We start from the raw sequence: 19,480 nt of genomic DNA, 5'->3' as shown, positions 1-19,480 counted from the left end.
CAGGTATTGTATATGCAGTGTGTGTATCTGTGACTGACAGCGTGCATGTCACAGCGTGACCCTTCTCATCAGACCCTCGTTTGAGACTTGTCAAAATCCACTTACCACTCTGACATGAATGGTTAAGCTCCTCCACTGATCCTCTTCTTCACTGTAGGGGGCCCCGGGGCTGTCGATCTGGACCGGGCCCTCGGGTGCTCTGCAACAGCAGAAATTCACACACGCTCACATTTCACAGATCTATCACATGTCACTGCTGTCACTTGAAGCTCTTTTTGCTAACAGTTCTCAGACTTGCATGAGTTTTAGACATCTCTGTAGCAGTTTAGATGGAAACATTTCAGAAGCCAGTGGAGGATCTAAAAAAGACGTTATCATCAAGCTTAAAAGACGGTGATATCTTTTTATTTTCTAAAACATCAAATATACAGCCTCCTGGCACACTGCCTTTTCTCACAGTTTGATTTTAACACTTATTTCCAAGTTATCTGGTGAAAAAAAATTCATTTTTTTGCATTTTTTCATAACACAGTTTATATCACAATCTTACAGTGTGAGCTTTTCCAATATCATACAGCTCTTGTTTCAGTACGTATGTTTATTCATACGCTGGAGGGAAATAACAGATAAAAACAAAAAAATATAGTCAGAAAAGTGTAAGCAGTACTTGTATATGTAATATATTAAAGTGACATTGTTGATACAAGGTAGTGTTTTAATATGAATAAGTACTGTAATAACTCTACTAATTATACACATTCTCACTGTTACATTCACTTTTTCCTAAATGAGTGCAGCCTGGTTTGATTCTGCTCCAGTCAGAGGAGCAGAGCATGTGAAAGCCTTGTGATTCCAGTTTCAGTGATCTAAATGTTTAAACTTCAGCTGAATGAGTTCATGGCTTTCTGTGGTTGTGAGAAAATCACCTCAAGTAACCCATCCATCCCTCAGCAGAGGCTTGTGCCATGACAGATTTTGCCCTAGAACTGGACTTAAATTCAGAGTTTGTGTTATTGCCATTACAGATTTTCCAGTCGATGTGATGCTGTGAGGCCACAGTCCTGATCAAATGGGTTATTATTTCCACAGACACATGAACTGCGTCTCTCACACGCAGAGTGATCTCCGCTGGGATCAAAGCTCAGCTGAGCGCTCAGGCCGCTCCAGGTTGGGCACGGGCAAAATCAGAAGCCTTGACGGTGATAGGAGTGGAGCTGGCTGACAGGGAGGAATGGCGTCCATCTCCCGTCTCCCCCTGCGCTCCGAGGTGACGAGCAGCTCGCCGCTGTGTAGCCAGGCGGAAAACTGCCCTTTCTGGCGCGAGCTGCCTGGGCCCTTTGGCACAGAGCGCAGAACGTAGCCGTCCACCATCTCCACCATCCATCTGCAGCTCAGCGTTATCTGCAGCCTCCCGCTGGAGATCTAACACTGGTATTGTTACCTCCTGCTGCTGCTGCTCACTGCTCTGGAGTCAGTCGTCAGCTACTAAAGATGAAGATTAGAGGAAGTGGGGCCGTGAAAATCAAAGATGCTGAGGGTTATTTTTCCACGCTTAATCTCACTGACTAATGCTACAAACAAACGAGGTCACCACCCTTGATCCTTAATGCCTTGAGGATATGTGAAGATGCCTTTATGTTGACAGAGCAGCAATGAGCAGAGGAGGAATCACACATTTCTGCTTCTTTGACATCACCTCACTTTGTTTATGTTGAGAGGGCATATTTGATTTCCACGTCAGTGAGTGCACTTCACTGAGCTTTTCAGTTCACCACAGTTACCTTCATCACTCTGGGGCACATCAGTAAGTAAGAGATGTAGAATAACTATTTGCTGCCACCTGCTGGTGCACAGACTGCTATACCTCCAGACTGATCAGCATTTGCACCTTTGTTTGGATTACTTTACTTTTATGAAAGATGACAACAAGAGAGATGGGAGCGAGTAAACCTTGTCATTTACTGTTTTGCCAGTGTTGTAATTTTTACTTTAGACTTTCTCTAGGATGCTCATGTGTATTTGTGTCACATATGTATGAAGTGTGATGAACACTTAGTCCAGTTATCATTCTTTTTCTTTCATCAAGTCATTCATTCATAGATAAAGACCAATAGATGAAAGTACATTTGGGACCCTGTAGAGTTTTTAATCGGTATGAGCACTAAGGGCTGGCCAATATATCGGTATATATCCTTATATTATGTAAAGTGTTGGCTTTTCCTGATTTTAAAGGCTGAAGTGATGTAACTGTTCTACTTGTTCTGATGCCTTCACCCACTTAGTCATTATGTCCATATTACTGATGATTATTTATCAAAAAACTCATTTTAATATAATGTGAAATTACCAAAAGTCAACCCTACAATATTGTCGCAGTCTCAATATTTGATCATAGATATTGTGAGATTTGTCGCTGAGTCCTATAAAACATTTATAAAGTGCTTTTGAGGAGTTTTCAAAATATGGAGATATAGATCGAGTGTTGTGATATAAAAAATATATATGTTGCTTTTTCTTTCATTCAGTCAATCATTCATTGATAAAGGCTGATGGTAAAAGTGCATTGGGGACTAAAAAAAACAACTTTTCCAAGTTTTTACCAGCTGTAGCAGTTTGGTACAGTGTTTTATGTACAAGTGGGTTCATGTTTGAGTTGTGCAAGCACACAAAGACACAAACATGTGAGCACACACGCAGGGCAATGCACATTTTTGCTAAGGTCAGTATATTTCTGTTTTTTCCTCAGCGAAGAAGAAGACTGAAAGTTATCAAACATGGACGTATGAAAGCAATCACAAATCTGTGCTGCAACTTTTCTATGAGGAAGGAAAGATATTCAAGCCGTTACACAATGTAATTTTGTGAGATATGTCAACAAGAAAACTTCACAGTGGTTCAATACTCATTTTCTGCAGTATCGATACACCAGTACTACACCTCTCTTCTCTCCAATAGCGAGTTGACACACGCACTGCTGTAATTCCCACATAGGCCTGTCTCCTCCCACTGTTCTGCTCAGAAGTAAATTAAATTAGATGCTGTTCTCACAACACAGCATGCAAGCTTTATATTTATCTTTTAATTAAAATCTAAAATTCCTACGCCCTCATTGTTGCCTCTATTTTTTTTCCCCTGTGGCATCAAACATTGTGTCAAGTGTAGATATTTTCAAGTCAAGTCAACACTACTTTACATGGTAAATTCAAAGTAACAACTTATAAAAAAAAACTATAAAATAAAAAGTGCTAAGACTGTGGTCAGGAGGAAGCCTCCATATCAGCAGAGGGAGACAGATCTGACCCTGTACTCAACCTTTCTTATAAAGCTTGACACATCACTCTAACTCCACTGCAGACATAAACATGCAGGGCACACTCTCACACACTAAGAGGTGGTGGTTTATTTGAACATGTGAGTCAGCCAGTCCCTGTGGGCCGCAGCTGGAGAGAGTAGAGCGCCCCACCCTGCAGCACCAGCGTCACATGTGGTTGCAACTCCCCCAGCCAGCCTCCCCTTCACCAAAACTCCCTCTGATTTACGCCTGCCGGACACCCCTCCCCTTCTCTTCAGGATGTATTGTCCTCCAGTCGCTGCGCTGAGTTAAGTTTCAAAACTGTGTCGAGCAACTAGTGCTGGGTAGCTACTGTTGGCAGCCAGATGCCTGCTTGTGGTGAGTGTATTTTTATGTTTGCGCTGGAATGTAGTCTAATGGTTAGAGCGGCTAGTTTCCTGTAGATTAACAGGGCAAAATTTAATTCTATATAGCCTTTCAAAAGACAACTGAGTGTGTGCATCTGAGAAAAAGCTTTAACAAGTCGGTGCTTGTTCATGTGATCTTTTGAAACATCACTTATATACGCTGTTTGAGACAATAGTCTTTCAGTCTGGGAGGTTTTAACATGTATTTCTCTGCTGACATCCGATTAAAACAGTTTATGTGATTGACAGATGAATGACAAGGCCCTCACAAGTACATGTGTATGATAAGTTAATGTAGGATGTATTGTTTTCAAATGAAATCTTCAAATGGGATATAAAACATACACACTTTTCAGTCAATGCATCATCAGTCAGATGTTGTAATCTGTGTAATACAGTTTCTTACAAACTCACAGTAGGTTTAAAAGGAGTGTGACTTAAATTTACCCTCAGGAAATGTGCTGTTACCTGAATCCCTGTATGCTCTTTGTAAACCATCTCTGACTCCAAGCAAAAGTAAAGTGATACAAATTATGTGCTGGTACTTTGTGACCCGGGTCTGGTTGCCTGAAAGGTTGAGACAAGACAGAGGAACTGTAAAAACACTCATTAGACGCTGCGGGCCCTGGGGGCACGTGAATCTTTTGTCTGCCTACGAGATGCTCAGAGCCTCAGAAATGCGACACCACTCTCTCCTTTTCAAGCCTCTGTGGTTGATGTCTCATGCTGCAATTTTGGCTTGGAGGCCATTAATTTGGAGACAGAGGGAAATATAAAGCACACTGGAATATTTTCCCAAACTCCCATTTTGTTTGAATTTTCAGCACGAGAATTGGACTCATTTATTTGATTTGAACATTCAGGTCAGTTTGTTTTATCCGTGCGTGGGCTGTGTTTACCTTCATCTGAGACGAGGATGTATACATGCTGCGTGTCTAATAAGCACTCAGGGCCATGCAATATCATGTGCCTGTGTCACAATGAGCTGTTTATGTGGATCAGTGACAGAAGGGAGGCTGCAGCCAGGCACAGTGCAGAGCTTCTCAGTCGGGCCTCAGCCTCGTTTCTCGACTGTATGAAAAGCAGCCAGATTTTCAGGCCGTTTTCCACCCGGGGGCATGTCATTTACCAAATGAATGGCCCTCTTTTCTGGACAGTTGAGCCACTCACAGTCCATCATGCCACGAGACAAGTGAGCCCACAGTATTACTTTTCACTGCAGAGGACTGTTTTCAGTTGGCACATTTGCATACCTTCAGGGTACGGCATGAGCGAAGCACAATAACAATAATAACAATGCGTGAAACAGTTTATGGACATACTGGATGGCTATTACTGGTGAAGAGACACAGCTTTTATTGGTCTGTCCAGTCTTCACTCTGCACTGACTGGGCATGGTGGGGAAGTATCTTACATGTTGTCGCACCCACAATATAATTATATCTTATTTGTCTTATTATCTAGTTATTTGTGTGCGTCAGGAATGACTCAAGCTGTCTCATTTACTGCATGATAGAAGTCTCTCTTTGTTTACACAGCAGCAGGAAATAGTAATGGAATAGGCAACATATATTTTCAGAATGAAATGATCTTTTTCCGAACGTAATGCGACTCACAGCACAACTAGGAAACAAATGCACATATTTGTGGTTGAATAAATATTCTACCGCCACCGATGTGTTATTTCTTAAAAATGGCTATAATAAATATGTAAATTTTAACCACAGCTCACCTGAATACATGTGTGTGAAACTGGTCCCTTGTGGTGAAAAACCACCTCTGCTGAGGGGAAAAAAAACCTCACTGCTTTCATAGTGCCATTTCTAAATGCAGCAGGCGGCTGTTTACACAGAGGAGCACTTCGAAGAAGGAGTTGGTGGAGAACAAAACAGAGCTAAAAGAGGAGTGAATGCTCGTAACCTCAGGTGGACAGAAACATTTCACCAAATGATACTAATGTTGCTCTGTGTCTGCTTGATGTCAAAATAGGCAACTGATTCTTGCATGTTAGCCATAACAACTTCATAAAGTGATGATATGATGATATATTCTCTTTGCAGCTCACTTTAATCATCACAGGTACTGTAGGAGAGTAATAGCAGGTTTAATGCCACTCCAGAGGTGGACAGACAGTGTTTGTTGTGTGAGCGAGGCGAATTGACACTTATGCCGATTGCTTTTGGCAGAATATCTTCTTCATAATGAAATTAAATTAAATGTTTGACTGCTGAAACTGTGCTTTAGGTGTCTTGCAAACCAGTGTCGGGCACTTGTGTGTGTGTGTGTGTGTGACACGAAAATAAAAGAAACTACCATCATAGCCGAGGTTGCTAATAGGCGGACGGTGATCCAGGCGCGGACCCAGACAAGGAAACTCACAGATCAGTTGTGTACGTTGTAAATCATCTTACATGATGTTACTCAGCTAATCACATCTGTGAAGTCTGATAAGTGTTGCAACTCGAGTCAGTGAGAGAAACACACGCGAAGAGACCAGACAACAGTCAGAAAAATAAGTGGGTCAGAGACATTTCTCACGCTTTCCTCGCTCTCTGAATTTTAATTGAAAGCTTCTGCTATATACTGTCATATAGAGGAAATATTGAGATTGAACATAGAGTATAACCTAAAAATCTCAACTTTTTGGATATGAATCAGAACACAAAATCCAGGCAGCGAAAATGTATTTCACTTTCATATAAAGGCAAATCTATATAAGAAAAAGTTATTTGCAGATGAGTGTACAGGTTTCTGTGCTTTATTTAGACAGTCACCACAGTTTCAATGCCTCTGGATTTACTGTTCCTCCACTGAGAAGGAAACCAGCCCTGTGTGGTCCCAGAGGTCACTTTAGGTCATAAAACTCAGCAAAAAATCCCTGAAATGATTTATCTCTTATTCGTTCCTTCTTCCCACATGGCAAAAAGGCACATAACTTCAGGTAGCACAATTGTAGGAAACTAAAAGGGGTTACGTCCAGGAGGTTTCGCTCTGTGTCAGGACTCGTCTGACTGAGTGGTTCTGCTTCTTGTGATTTACGGTCGACTGAACTGTGGCCTCTTGAGTCGACTCCTGACGAGTGTATGAGAGCTGAGTGAGAGTCGTGGCTGCGTCACACGGCGCTTCCTCTGGTCAGGGGGTCGGGTCTGAGAGGGGTTGAAGAGGTGGAGGGGGTCGCTGGGCAGGAAGACGACAAGCTGGTGAAGACAGAGGCAATATCACAGCTGGACGTCTGTGATGCTTTTACACTCCTGGTGCTTTATCTCAGCGTTTCCTGGCTGTTTGTTTTGCTGGTGACCGTACTAAACCTTAAGACAATGGCTGTAATCATGACAGTGGTCAGTGTTTACAGTGTTGTGTGCCTGCTGTTTGGCATCTTGCTCGACCTCTGTGGGGTGTCGTTTTCCTCTTCTGGTCTGTGGTCGAGTGCATGAATGCCTCTTTATCTCTTTCAGGATGGCTCAGTGGGGAACCTTGATGACCTGGCTCAGGAGTACTCTCAGTATTACGGCACCTCCCTCAGCGACGTGTGTGAAAGGATGGAGGAGCTACGGAAACGCAAAGTAGTGCAAGATGCAGAGATGGTAAACAGCCTTATCAGTCTTCTTCTTGTCAGTAAAAACCATGGCTCATCAAAAAATCTAATATCTCAGCATTAAATTATTGAGGCTCTCTCTGCTGCCATTTTATTCATTTACCACAATGTCTTTGTCAAATACTGATGCTTTCGGTTGCCGTTGTATTTAAGCCACCAACCCAAAGCATCAATATCTGATGTCCTGGAGATGAGACTCAACGATCAACTATCTTACTCTGGAAAATAACATATTATTACTTTAAAGGAATAGTTAAACTAAATAATAATATGCTTATTCACTTCTCGCTTCTTGGGAAAGATTAAAAGATCGACACCAGTTGAGCCTCAACTCTGAGTCGATTGATTGATTAGACCAAGGCTGCCCAAAGGGAGGCCTGCAGGCCAAAGTTAGCCCATCATTGGGTTTGATTTCTGCCAGATGTTTCTCGCAAAAGAAAATCATAAAATGAATCTCTCTTCATGCAGTTTTATTTTTTGTGGGGGCCCTCCCAGGGAAAAGTTTGGGTACCCCTTGATTAGACGATTGACTGAAAAATAATTAACCAACCAACTATTTTTCACAAGCAAAAATATATAATATTTGCTGGTTATAGCTTCCTAAATGTTAGTATTTGCTGTTTTGCCCTCTCATTTATGACAGTAAATGAGGAGGCATTGTATTTTGGACTATTGGTTGGCATTTTTTTACAATTTTGTGACATTTTATAACACTAACCAAAGATAAATCGATTAATCGATCGATCGTTTGTCGCAGACAAAATCCACCTAGCAGCACCACTAAAACTCACAAATCAACATTTTATATCCCAGCTAACTGTTCCCAGTCTTCATGCTAAGCTAAGCTAACCAGCTGACAGCTGTAGGTACATATTTAATGTCGGACATGAGTGTGTCCGATGAGATTTTCTCTTCTAACTCTCAGCAAGGAAGTGAAGTTTCAGTTTCCTGAAATGTTGAACTGGTCCTTTAACTTACAGGTCTGTATTTGCTTCATGCTGTGTAAAGTGTCTGTGTTACAGTTTATGACTATTTGCTTTTAACCTGAGGCAACATATAACCCGCCTCTGGAGAACAGATGAAAACATGCCTGCAGGTTTATTGACATTGTTAAATCATGTCAAATAAAAACTCATAAAAGTTCAATATTTTCCTGTTAGTAGTAAAGTCACTGCAGAGGTGACACATAGCTGGTAACTGGTGTTATTCCACAACATGCGCTGGCCGACTCGGCAAGCTGAATATTATTTCTATTTCTGCGTTAGGATGACACTATAATTTACTCCTCCGCTTCCCCTGCCTGTGTGTTTCAGGGAAAGGTTGACTCAGCGGCCACATCACTGCAGCTCCGCTCGCAGATCCAGGTGAGTGTCCAGCTCCGAGTGTGTCAGACCCCCAAGAGGAGGCAACTTCCTGCTGTGTGCGTCAGCAGACAGGCCGATAAGGGGCCTTGAAATTGCCCTGTCATGATTATTCTGAGTAAAACCCAAGAAGAAGATTTAAAAGCATCACATGACTGTCTGTGATGCAGAGAGCTGGCCTTCACACTGTCCTGGAATGTGAGGGAATAGATCCTAAAAATGTAACGAGTGGCATATGTGGGTTTTGTTGCCACCACATAACAAGATTTTAAAAGGGCAACACATTACAAATAAGGGAATACCCTGAATTCCTCTTTTGCTACCCTTTAATCACAGTCGATACTGTCTGTATAATATAATTTGTCTGCTCCACATTTGTCGGCTTTTCTTGGAGGGAAAATGCCATATTTTAAAATGTCGTTGCTTAAAAAATACTTTTATCTAAAGGGTTGTTATCTGAATCTGGAACAAAACTGTCACATGTTTCTCATCTCCTTCAGGAATCCCTCGGGCTCAGCAGTAACACCTCCACTCCAGAGACAGAGAGAAGGTAAACAGAAAATCCCAATAATGACTTATTTTTTTAAAAGGACGTTGAGAATCCACAACTTGAGGCGTCGGTGAGGTCCAGCGTTCTTGACTCGGGAGGTACTGGGATGAACAAAAAGTAGGACAAGGACATACGTGGTTGAAGGGGCAATAATAAGCACACGGAAACACTGTAATAGATAAAAGTCATGAAAGTGGCTGGAACTGTTATTTTGTCCAGATGGTGTGTGGTGTCGTGGCTTTCCAGACACATTATCATTTATTAGTTAGATCTCTGTTGGAAGCTGACCTGTGATTCCTCCTCGTGTATCATCTCTTGGTGCCTCTCGTGCTTTTCCTCTGCTTCCTGCTGCCGTCCAGTCGCATTTATGAGGCATTTCTGTGTCACCTCTAAACTTCCTTCCTTCCTTCCTTCCTCCCTTCTGTTGTTTCCTCTGAGAGATTTAAGACATTAGTCATATTCGCTCTGTCATGTGATGAAGGAGTCGGGTGATGACTAATGATAACGCAGCATATTGATTTGATTAGGCCTGATAAAGAGTCATAATAACTCTCAAAAATGAGCAATATCCACATTTTTAAGGATTTTGATATAATAACAAACAGGCCTGTATTATTCAGATCCTGGATAGGAACAGCTCAGACAAATATCCTTCAATAAGATGGGATTCACAGGAAACTTACACTGCCCCCTAGTGGGAAATGCACCTGATAAGTTTGATGACTTGCACCATTATTTGTCAATCGATATCTTAAAAGTGTTAATTAATCTCTTTCTTCCTATTCTGTTTATTTTTGCACACATTTCCAATTTTCAATATTTCTCTTTCAGAAGTTTTCTTGCTCTTATCACAGTTCATGTGGCACCGACCTTCGAGGTTGTTACTGTTAACAGCTACACAAACTTCATTGTTATTATTTTCATGCCAGAATATTTCAAATATTTGTCTCCCACATTCTTCAACCAAAGAGGGGAAACAGTGCTGATGTCTCACTCCTGCGTAGAGTTTGAACATCATGGTATACTCCTGGCCTCATGAACTGTGTGAAGGTGTATTAAAATGAATTGTTCTTTCATAATAACCAATACAGACATGTTTTACACTCATACAGATTATATTTAAGGCAGTGATCAAGATTTTATTGTGGTCTAAATATATTCGGTGTATCCTTTTGGAGCAGGGCTGCAGAACGTGGGGCCCGCAGGCCAAAGCTGGCCACCATATGGTCCAAATTTGTTTCTAGCAGAAAAACACAGCATTAAAAATCATTTAAAATGCTATTTCAGATCAGTTGTATTTATATATCCCAAAATCACAATCACATTACCTCAGTGGGCTTTACAATCTGTACAGCGAGCGACATCCCCGTCCTTAGATAGAAGAAACCTCAGGAGGAGCCACAGAGGAGGGATCCCTCTCCCAGGACAGACACGAGTAGGATTCCTAATTATTAATTATTTTTCAAAATCTGAGCACAGCTGGCAGAAAGACACCTTGCACACCCAGTCAGTCAATTAAGGGAACTTGGGATCCTTGTCCCACTTTGCATTTTGACAACACAGTACAGCAGGTGCTTGCTTTGGGCCCATGGCCTTCCATTAATGTTCAGTTTTAGGCCATCTAAGGGAAAAAGGTTTGGGCACTCCTGCTATAGAGACACCGAAAACCAGAGTACTGACATTTTCTTTGTGGATTAATGTAAAAAAAAAAAAAATCTAAATATGAACAAAAATGTATATATTTGATTACAGGTAACAGTCTTTGTTACTTCTATCACTTCAGCAGTGGACGACACGACAACTAATATCTCATTTAGAAAACAAAAAGTACAGGTCTGATCTGTTTGCTCACTCATACAGCGCACTGACCCAACACCAGCAACAAGTGTCAACTGAGGGGAGAGACTGTAGAGAGAGAGAGAGAGAGAGAGAGAGAGAGAGAGAGAGAGGGGGAGAGAGAGAGACAGATATAGACAACAAACAGCCCAGAGAGATGAAGAGTGAGAGACAGACGGAGAGAGAGAAAGAGAGGGAGGGTGAAAGTGTGCAGGGAATGCAGAGGCCACGTTTGCGCTGCTGCTGCTGCAAAACCCTGACTGGACATGAAAAAGACTCTATTGTTCCTGCCATGGCCGTAGAGCACTGACCTCTGTTCATCAGCCAACAGCAGCCAGTCTTTTTCATCTGTTTTGACTACTTTGATTTCCCCTTCACTATGATGCTAGTGTCATGATGGACAGAGCACTTCTGTGATTCTTTTTTCTTTTCTTTTTTTTTTTTTGTAAATCTGACGCAAGTCGAGAGGATAGAAAGATATGTTCAGGGAGATGGTGGGATAGGAGGGAAAATGAAGAAAATAACTTTGGACAACAGGTACCGGTCTGTTTCTGCACGGCTGTGATTCCTCGGTTGAACTCTTCAGATGAAGTTAATATTTTGTTCTGGTTTTTAGGTTTCCTGTGCACAAATCTAGTTCTGATGATGGATCAGGAGGTGAGTTGAAATTTTATATGACTCTTATTTACATGCAAATTGTACTTGAGGCTTAATTGTAAGTGCAATCAGATTGATGTCAAAATGTCTCAGCTGTTTTTACACTAAACTAAGAAAAGCTACTTTAAAAATGTTTTTGTGTGTATTGCTAGTTGAAGGTTATATTTCTTCTTTGACATGCAGAGCGAACATAATGATTGTATTATGAGAATATCTTATTTTGAGTAATTAATTTGGGTTTTTTGGGGCGTCTTTTGCTTATAAAATGGATCTGTTTATTGTTGTGGTGATGCTGTTTTTGATGTATTTTTTCCTGCACTAACTCAAACTAAATCGTTGTACCATAAAGGAAAATGGGACGGAAAGAGAAAAAGCAAGTCTATTTGGCAGAGTTTTCGAAAGTCGCAGAAAGGAGTGACGCGTCAGATTTCAAAAGGTACGTTCGGAGAATAGCACAAAGTGATTTGACGTTCAGTATGTGTCTTGATAAAATTAAAGCAGTCTGTTCTGTTCGGTCCGATCAGCTGATATCTCTACTTTTCTACCTGACAGGTGATGATGTTGGTTTTGTGGCCAGTGAAATCACCATGAGTGATGAAGAGCGTATCCAGCTGATGATGATGGTGAAGGAGAATATGATCTCTATAGAGGAAGCCCTGGCACGGGTATGGTGTCCCAGTGTTCATTCAAAAAACACATTATTCTTTAATATTTTATGGGTGGTTTCTCCAAACAAGAAGCCCTTTAACCTTTCTGAATTCTGAATCGTTTGTAAAAAGGTTTTATTGAGTTGTAGCAAAGTCTGTGTGTAAATCTGAAAATAGTTGATCCAGCATATCAATCTATTGTGAGCTGTTAACAGCATTTTCTGATAATATTCTGATGTGGGCTCATATTCAGAGCATGTTGTCGTCTGAATAATGCAGCTTTCATGATTTCCTTTATGTGTGCCAGCAGCTCAAGGATACATAACAGGTCAGTTGGTGGGTTAATGTACTAACAGGTTCCTCTTTTGTTGCAGCTGAAAGAGTTTGAGGTACAAAACAGACAGACGTGCAGGTCCGATCCCACCGAGTGGACCGAGCCCTCCAGTCCCAGCCCGAATGAGTTGTTCAACTGCAACGTAAGTGTCTAAGCGCCCGGTCTGACGGCATCTTAGTTGCTTTTTTAATGCTGAATCACAACTCCAGGCGGTGCGCTGTGCACGAAGGCCTCCGATCCACCAGTGCCAAGGCTGCTGAGCTGTTGACAGCGCTCCTCTCTTTCCCTCTGCCCTGTCCCACCGATGAACCGGGGCCCCTCTAAAGCCCTGCAGCTCAGGGCCTTCTCCCAACTGCAGGCCACTGGGCGGACTTCTATTCATCGCTGTCAAAGCGCTAACCCCCTATTGTGCTGTAGTGAGCGGGTGGATTCAGCACAGGGCCCTGTTATGCAGGCCACAGCTCTTTTATGCATGGGTGGGGTGATTAGGGGGCTCAGGTTCAGGCCACATTTTTCAGATTCGTCTGGATGGCCTGACTATTTCTCTTTGCTGTGTGTGTTTGTGTGTTGTTCTCCTCTCATTTTCTCTTTCTGTGTGAGTGTGTGATGTTTGCAGGTCCATTGCCCTGTCCCCCCGCTGTTTCTTTTTTAATTATTTATAAGTATAAACCACCTCTATCTCGCTGCATGTCTGTCGTGCATTTAAAACTGCTAATGGGCTTTCATTTTGTCTTCTGATGCTTATTCTGGGGTGTACACGTACCGCTCATGTTTTGTCCACCAGATGAAACCTCAAACTGTGACCCGAGTCTTCAAATGTACCGCTGACTTTTTCACTAACCATATTTCATATGATGGTTTAGGTGATTTCCAAGAAGCTCAGCTTTGTGTTTTTCCCACATATGAAAAACTTTTGTCTAGTCTGCCGTGACACACAGCATGTGGGACAGCTGTTTGCACGGCCCCAGGTTCATCACTGTGGTTTCCTACCACATATTTATATTAAGCTACAAGTAGTTTCTACAGAAGGCTCAGTACTGTAGCATGAACACAGACCACGTACCTTTCATTTTCAAGTTACAAGAAGTGGAAAACAATTGTGTGAACTCTTGTGCTACATCTGAGTATAACAACATCAGAAGTGTCAGTATCATGTAATATATCCTTTCATATCTCAACTTAATAATAATCTATTTCCAACTGACTCATAGTGTTAGTTCACCATAGCTGCAAAGCCCCTGTGATAAGAGATAAAATTCTCTCTGGTCTCTCCCAGCAGCCCTGCGACCTGTCAGACACTGAACAAGAGGAATCTGTGACATTCAGGAGACTCCATAAACTTGTCAACTCGACCCGGAAGGTGAAGAAGAAGCTGATCAGAATCGACGAGTCTAAGAGGCCTGGAGCTGATGGTACTTAATCCTATAACAGACTGTATCTTACAATGCAGCAGCCATCGAAACTCTTGCTGCTACTTGATTTAAAAACAGAAAGTGTGAAAGAAGTTTCAGAGGAAGTCCATAAATATGTCGCTCTACATGCAGCCGTGATGTACAAACACGCAGGTGTTTACAGGCAGGACGTAGTGGTAATGGTGCACCTGGGACAACACACACATTCAGCATGAATGTGACGCAGAGTCTAGACAAAATATCAGTAGTTGTGCTAGACGTAATTACTGTTTGACTAAGTGTATTTACTTTAATAACAGTATTTACCTCGTGATTTCACTAGTTGTGTAGTCTGCGTGAATATATGTTTTGAAGAATACTGTTTTTCCAACGTGTTTTTCTGTTTGACAATTAGAAAGCCAAAACATGAAAGTTATCAGTGATGGGACAGTAGCTTGTTCTCCTCTGAAACAGATATGGGACACTTCAATCCAACATAAAAAAAAGTCCTAAGATCATTTCTACTACAAAAATATTGTAAACAAGATGATTTGATTTCCTCCCTCCATCCCCCTGTTTTTCCTCCAGATAACCTGAACACAGATGGCCTTCCCTGTGGAGACGCCAGCAGCTCCCTGTACTCCGGTGTGCAGAAGAAGCCTGCTGTTTGCCCCGTGGACTCCCTGGCTTCAGCTCTGCGGGAACAGCTCACCTACGACAGGGACTCTGACAGCCTGACCACCTCCCCCTCCTCCAGCAGCCTGGACACCTGCAGCAGCCAGAAGATCTTCCAGGCCTTCGGCAAGTCTGGTGGGAGCCCCGTTCATCAAGAGACAAGTGTAGCAGGGGTGGCGAGGGAGGCATGTGAAGGCAGCGTCTCCAGCTTTTCTGAAATGGACGGTTGCAACGAGGAACCCAAAATCGCTCGCTCAGTGACCGACGGAGAGCTCCGACACCGGATCCTCAACCCGCTCAGCCACCACGGGGTGAGTGTAGGAAGTTGTCGTGTCGGTTGCATCCTTCGACCCCTTTTAAGCAAAACCAATCATTTCAAGACGCGTTGTGCAGCTTGAGATTTAGAGAAATGTAACACCCACAATCCAGCTCGCGGATGGCCACGCACTCAGGAAGTTGTGTATGTCAGTGATGTCCAGTCTCACACTGACACACACTGATACACGCCTTAAGAAGAGCGACAACATATCTTCCATTGAGAAAATCCTACAGTGCCGGGGTTTTTTTGTTTTTCTTTCAATTAAATAAACTCTCAACTTCTGATATAACAGTCGCTTCTCTTGCTGCAGTAGTTGTCACACCTAAGCCATGCCTGTACCTGCCAGTGGCTCCTAATGGGACGCTGGTTGGTTCAACTGTGTTTGGTCTCATGCACATAGTTTGAAACCTGGCAAGATGAATTTGCAACATCACACGAATATATCACAGGATGTGATCTTTGCAAGCGAGGGTCCTTCCTGCACAGACTCTAAAAAAGATTTCTGTTTTTACAAATGTCCTAATTTTGTCACATGAATCATTCGGTGGTTCGTAGGAATTGTTTTGTGTTTGTGTGGTGACCTTCACTCCAGGAACTTACTGTAAATGGTCCATGTTGCAGCTTAAACATAATCACATATCCTCAACAAACCAGCAGCTGTAGCAGGTGCTCAAGGCACAGTTACTCCAGTGGTGGCTGGGTGCTCTAAAGACTCACTGTATTCAGTTCACCTTCATCTCTGCATCTCCGCTTATGAAGGTTTTTTTATTTTTATTTTTTGTTTTTCCGCAGAGAGCTTGTAGCTTTGGAGGATTTGACCTGACCAACCGCTCACTGCACGCGGTCATCTCTGACAATGATAACACTGTATGTAACAGTCATTCCTCCTCAATTTCCATTGTCTGAATCAGAAGTTTGTTTATTTATCGGCCTTTGTTCTGCTTCTTGTGTATGTGAATTAGAATAAAGACGGCGACGGTCTGCAGGATCCCGTCAAGTCTCCACCGACATCTCGTATTTCCCTCGGCAAAAAAGTCAAGTCTGTGAGAGAAACGATGAGAAAACACATATCCAAGAGATACCACTGTTCTCTCTCTGAACAGGTATGTACCATAGACTGTTCCTAAAGGTAATGTTTGGAAGACTGTGAGGAAAAAGGTTATATATTTTTTTTCTTCTCTGTGTCCTAGTCAAGCCCAGACCGCATATCCAGCTGCCCTCACTCACCTCAGACGGACTCAGACTCTTTGGAGAAACCCAAACTGAAGCCTGGAGGGTCTGTGGAAAGCCTGAGGAGCTCCCTCAGCGGACAAAGTTCCATGAGTAAGTCTGCGTGTTTACAGTGTGCCAGATCTGGGTGTACTTGCAAATAACTCTCGGTGTTTGTTTTAACTCGGCCTTGAACTCCAGATGTGTGCTGTTTATCAGAAAGGTGTTTCAAGGACGCCTTTGAGATAGTCTAAACTTTCTGGTCTCTGTGTATTTGTCAGTGTGGGACCCCAGTTAGACTCAAAGGCGTATTAAAGATATTTTTCAGCTGCTAACACACCCGTGCAGTCTTGTGCTCTGGAAGTGGCTCATGTGTCTCTCCGTGATTTACGAAGGTGGTCAGACAGTGGGAACCACTGACTCCTCCAACAGCAACAGAGAGAGCGTGAAGTCTGAGGACGGGGAAGAGGATGAGCTGCCTTACCGCGGACCCTTCTGTGGACGCGCTCTTGTTCATACTGACTTCACCCCCAGTCCCTACGACACGGACTCCCTCAAACTGAAGGTATGACCGTGTTGTCAGTCCAGTAAATCACACAAGACGTTGAGACGAGCTGATATCTCTTTGAGCTCCTCTCATCCTGTGTTGCAGAGTGGAGACGTCATCGACATCATCAGCAAGCCTCCGATGGGTACATGGATGGGGATGCTGAACGGCAAAGTCGGCACCTTCAAGTTCATTTATGTGGACGTCCTGAACGAGGAGCAGGTGAAGCCCAAGAAGACGCGCCGGAGGAGGAAGGCCCGACAACCCAAACCCACGTCTGTAGAGGAGCTGCTTGATCGCATCAACCTCAAAGTAATAAACTCAACACGTCATCACCATCTGTCCTGAAAACACAACCAGTTCTGGGATTGTCACTGTATGGATTTCTCAAATGTATGAGCCTTAGATAAAAGGAATACCAGTGGGTGAAAGTACATTTCAGTCCTGTACTATGACTCAAGTCTGACTGTTAGGTACTTTTTACAACGCTGGTTTTAGCTCTATTACAAAAATAGTGAGACGTTTTGGAAACTATACATGTTCAGTCTCTTGAGAGTTGGATTAGAAGATTGTTACCACTTTCATGAGTGCATGCTTTATAAAAAGCTAAAACCAGGCAATGGTTTGGTTAGCTTACGACAATAAACTGCTTTGAGTACGTTTTTGGGGGAAAAAGTAATAATTCCCTGATTCGAGCCACTTTTCTTTTCACATTTACTGGCATTTTATAGACCAGACAACAAATTGATTAATAGACAATGGAAATATTTGTTAGCTTACACTTCTCATCTACAAGTTTTCTTTTTTGTTGTTCTTACTTTATCCACATTGTGCACGGTCAAGTTAATGCCTTCTCTCCTCCGTCCTCACCTGTCCTCACCTGTCCACAGGAGCATCTTCCCACCTTCCTTTTTAACGGCTACGAGGATCTGGACACTTTCAAGTTGTTAGAGGAGGAGGACCTGGATGAGCTGAACATCAGAGATTCCCAGCACAGAGCGGTGCTGCTCACTGCTGTGGAGCTGCTGCAAGAGTATGATGGTGGGTCAGGTAACCAACAGGGTGTTACATCTCACCTGAGCACAGTCAAACATGAAAAAACCTTTTGCAATATTTATAGCTGTGATGAAGCTTATTCCAGACCGTCATCATGTTAAACAATGTGTCTTCAAAGCAACACATGCTAAGCTGCCCAGCACCTTTCTCTTGAGATCATAAGATGTGACTGTCTGCCCCCTGCTGGTGGTGTTGTGCCTTGCAGGAAGCAGCGACCCAGAGCGAAGCAGTCAGTCTGGAGGCTCCCAGGAGAAGCTGCTCCTGGACCGGCGTGGCCTCGCGGGAGACTCCCCGCGGGACTCCGGCTGCTACGAGAGTAATGAGAACCTGGAGAACGGTAATGACAGCCTGAGTCGCCTGTGAACACTGTCCTGCTCCTCTGCCTCATCCTTCACTAGAAAAGACTCGTGTGGTCTTCAGTCCTTCTCGATGCTCGAGCATTCCAAGCCGCCAAAATTCAGTTTCCATGCTCTTCTGGACAGACTCTGCTATCGTCACATTTACTCCTGGTGCTCTGTTTTTATTTTCCCAAGCATCTTCTTCTTCTTCAAGTCATACTTTCATCTGTTTCTGCATCATTGAACCAACCTGTTCTGCAGTCACTTTTTTGTCCGTTCAGTGCTTTTGAGAGCATTACTTGCCTTTTCTTTACAAGCAAAATGGGATAACACACAAGGTTATATGTTATTATGGGACTAGAAAGTTCACTCGCGTTCAGAGCAGTGACCTCTAAAGACTTTTTCTCACACCCTTAAGCAAACTATATGTGGAGCCGCTTGTAGGTCTACTCACAAATAGAGCTGCAGTTGTGAGTTGTGTGGTGGTTTTTTGCGTTTGCTGAAAATGGTGACTGTTGAATAAGCGTGTGATAAGATTTAAATAGTAAAATAAAAAACATTTCTCAGTAATTGCAGTACATATCTACTGTGAACGCTTGCTTTATTCATAGCTATATCATTCTTATTGTGGTTATTTGGTCTTTAAAAAAAAGTCTAAAAATTGTCAAAATGCAAAGAGTTCTTGTGAATGTCAAAAGGTCATGTGGTTAGAGAACTTGTGTCAGATCAGCCACGCTTGTACAGTGTATTTCTCTCAAGATGTTGCTGTTTGTGTGTATATTTTTTTAGTCCAGTAAAATATAACGTTGCACAATATTTTATCATGTGCCTGAAAGCTGCATCCTGCAGAAGAATTAAAATATTTACTAAATACTATAATTGTTAAAATATGGCATTTTGTATAACTGTAAATGCACTAAAATGCAGACTAAGGACAACCTTTTAAAAAAAAAACGGTTTAAAAGTTAAACTCATTCTAACACTTCTGACAGAAGTGTGGCGGGTTGAGGGTCTGAAGTCTCATTTTCTGAGGTGTGCTTCTGTCATGGTTGAGCGTGAGGAATAAATTGCTCCATGCTTCACCAGACTTGACTGCTTCCTTCTTCTCTTTCGTTCATCATTCATTTTGTTTTGAATTTTTCTTCAGCATCCTTTCACAACGGCTCCTCTTTTCCAACACCGAGCGCTCTGCTGCTGTTCTTGTTTTTAAAGGCTCATCCAAGTCATTATCTACTCGCCCTCATGCCGACGGAAAGTCAGATGACG

At 42.6% G+C, this 19,480-nt stretch overlaps 1 protein-coding gene across 6 annotated transcripts in view; it reads left to right on the top strand.

The window, feature by feature from the left end:
- sash1b (SAM and SH3 domain containing 1b) overlaps positions 1 to 19,480 on the top strand; it is a 52,314-nt gene that overhangs the window by 30,111 nt on the left and 2,723 nt on the right. Inside the window, exons 1-17 of one of the 6 annotated variants that reach the window (XM_084381076.1) lie at positions 3,564 to 3,670; positions 7,155 to 7,283; positions 8,608 to 8,658; positions 9,156 to 9,205; positions 11,658 to 11,698; positions 12,048 to 12,134; positions 12,251 to 12,363; positions 12,720 to 12,821; positions 13,956 to 14,091; positions 14,659 to 15,056; positions 15,857 to 15,931; positions 16,027 to 16,167; positions 16,255 to 16,387; positions 16,669 to 16,838; positions 16,926 to 17,132; positions 17,711 to 17,870; positions 18,082 to 18,213. In XM_084381076.1, the coding sequence (XP_084237202.1) occupies positions 7,239 to 7,283; positions 8,608 to 8,658; positions 9,156 to 9,205; positions 11,658 to 11,698; positions 12,048 to 12,134; positions 12,251 to 12,363; positions 12,720 to 12,821; positions 13,956 to 14,091; positions 14,659 to 15,056; positions 15,857 to 15,931; positions 16,027 to 16,167; positions 16,255 to 16,387; positions 16,669 to 16,838; positions 16,926 to 17,132; positions 17,711 to 17,870; positions 18,082 to 18,213 (2,041 nt within the window). In that variant the 5' untranslated portion in view covers positions 3,564 to 3,670; positions 7,155 to 7,238. Of the gene's footprint in view, positions 1 to 3,563; positions 3,671 to 7,154; positions 7,284 to 8,607; positions 8,659 to 9,155; positions 9,206 to 11,657; positions 11,699 to 12,047; positions 12,135 to 12,250; positions 12,364 to 12,719; positions 12,822 to 13,955; positions 14,092 to 14,658; positions 15,057 to 15,856; positions 15,932 to 16,026; positions 16,168 to 16,254; positions 16,388 to 16,668; positions 16,839 to 16,925; positions 17,133 to 17,710; positions 17,871 to 18,081; positions 18,214 to 19,480 lie in introns of those variants that run through there. The other 5 variants (XM_084381074.1, XM_084381072.1, XM_084381073.1 and 2 more) reach the window with 5 other exon arrangements.

This window comes from Pagrus pagrus (genome assembly GCF_965226575.1).
Source record: "Pagrus pagrus genome assembly, chromosome: 18".
In the NCBI taxonomy this organism is placed as follows: Eukaryota; Metazoa; Chordata; class Actinopteri; order Spariformes; family Sparidae; genus Pagrus; species Pagrus pagrus.
This window is presented reverse-complemented; position numbering and strand designations above follow the sequence as displayed.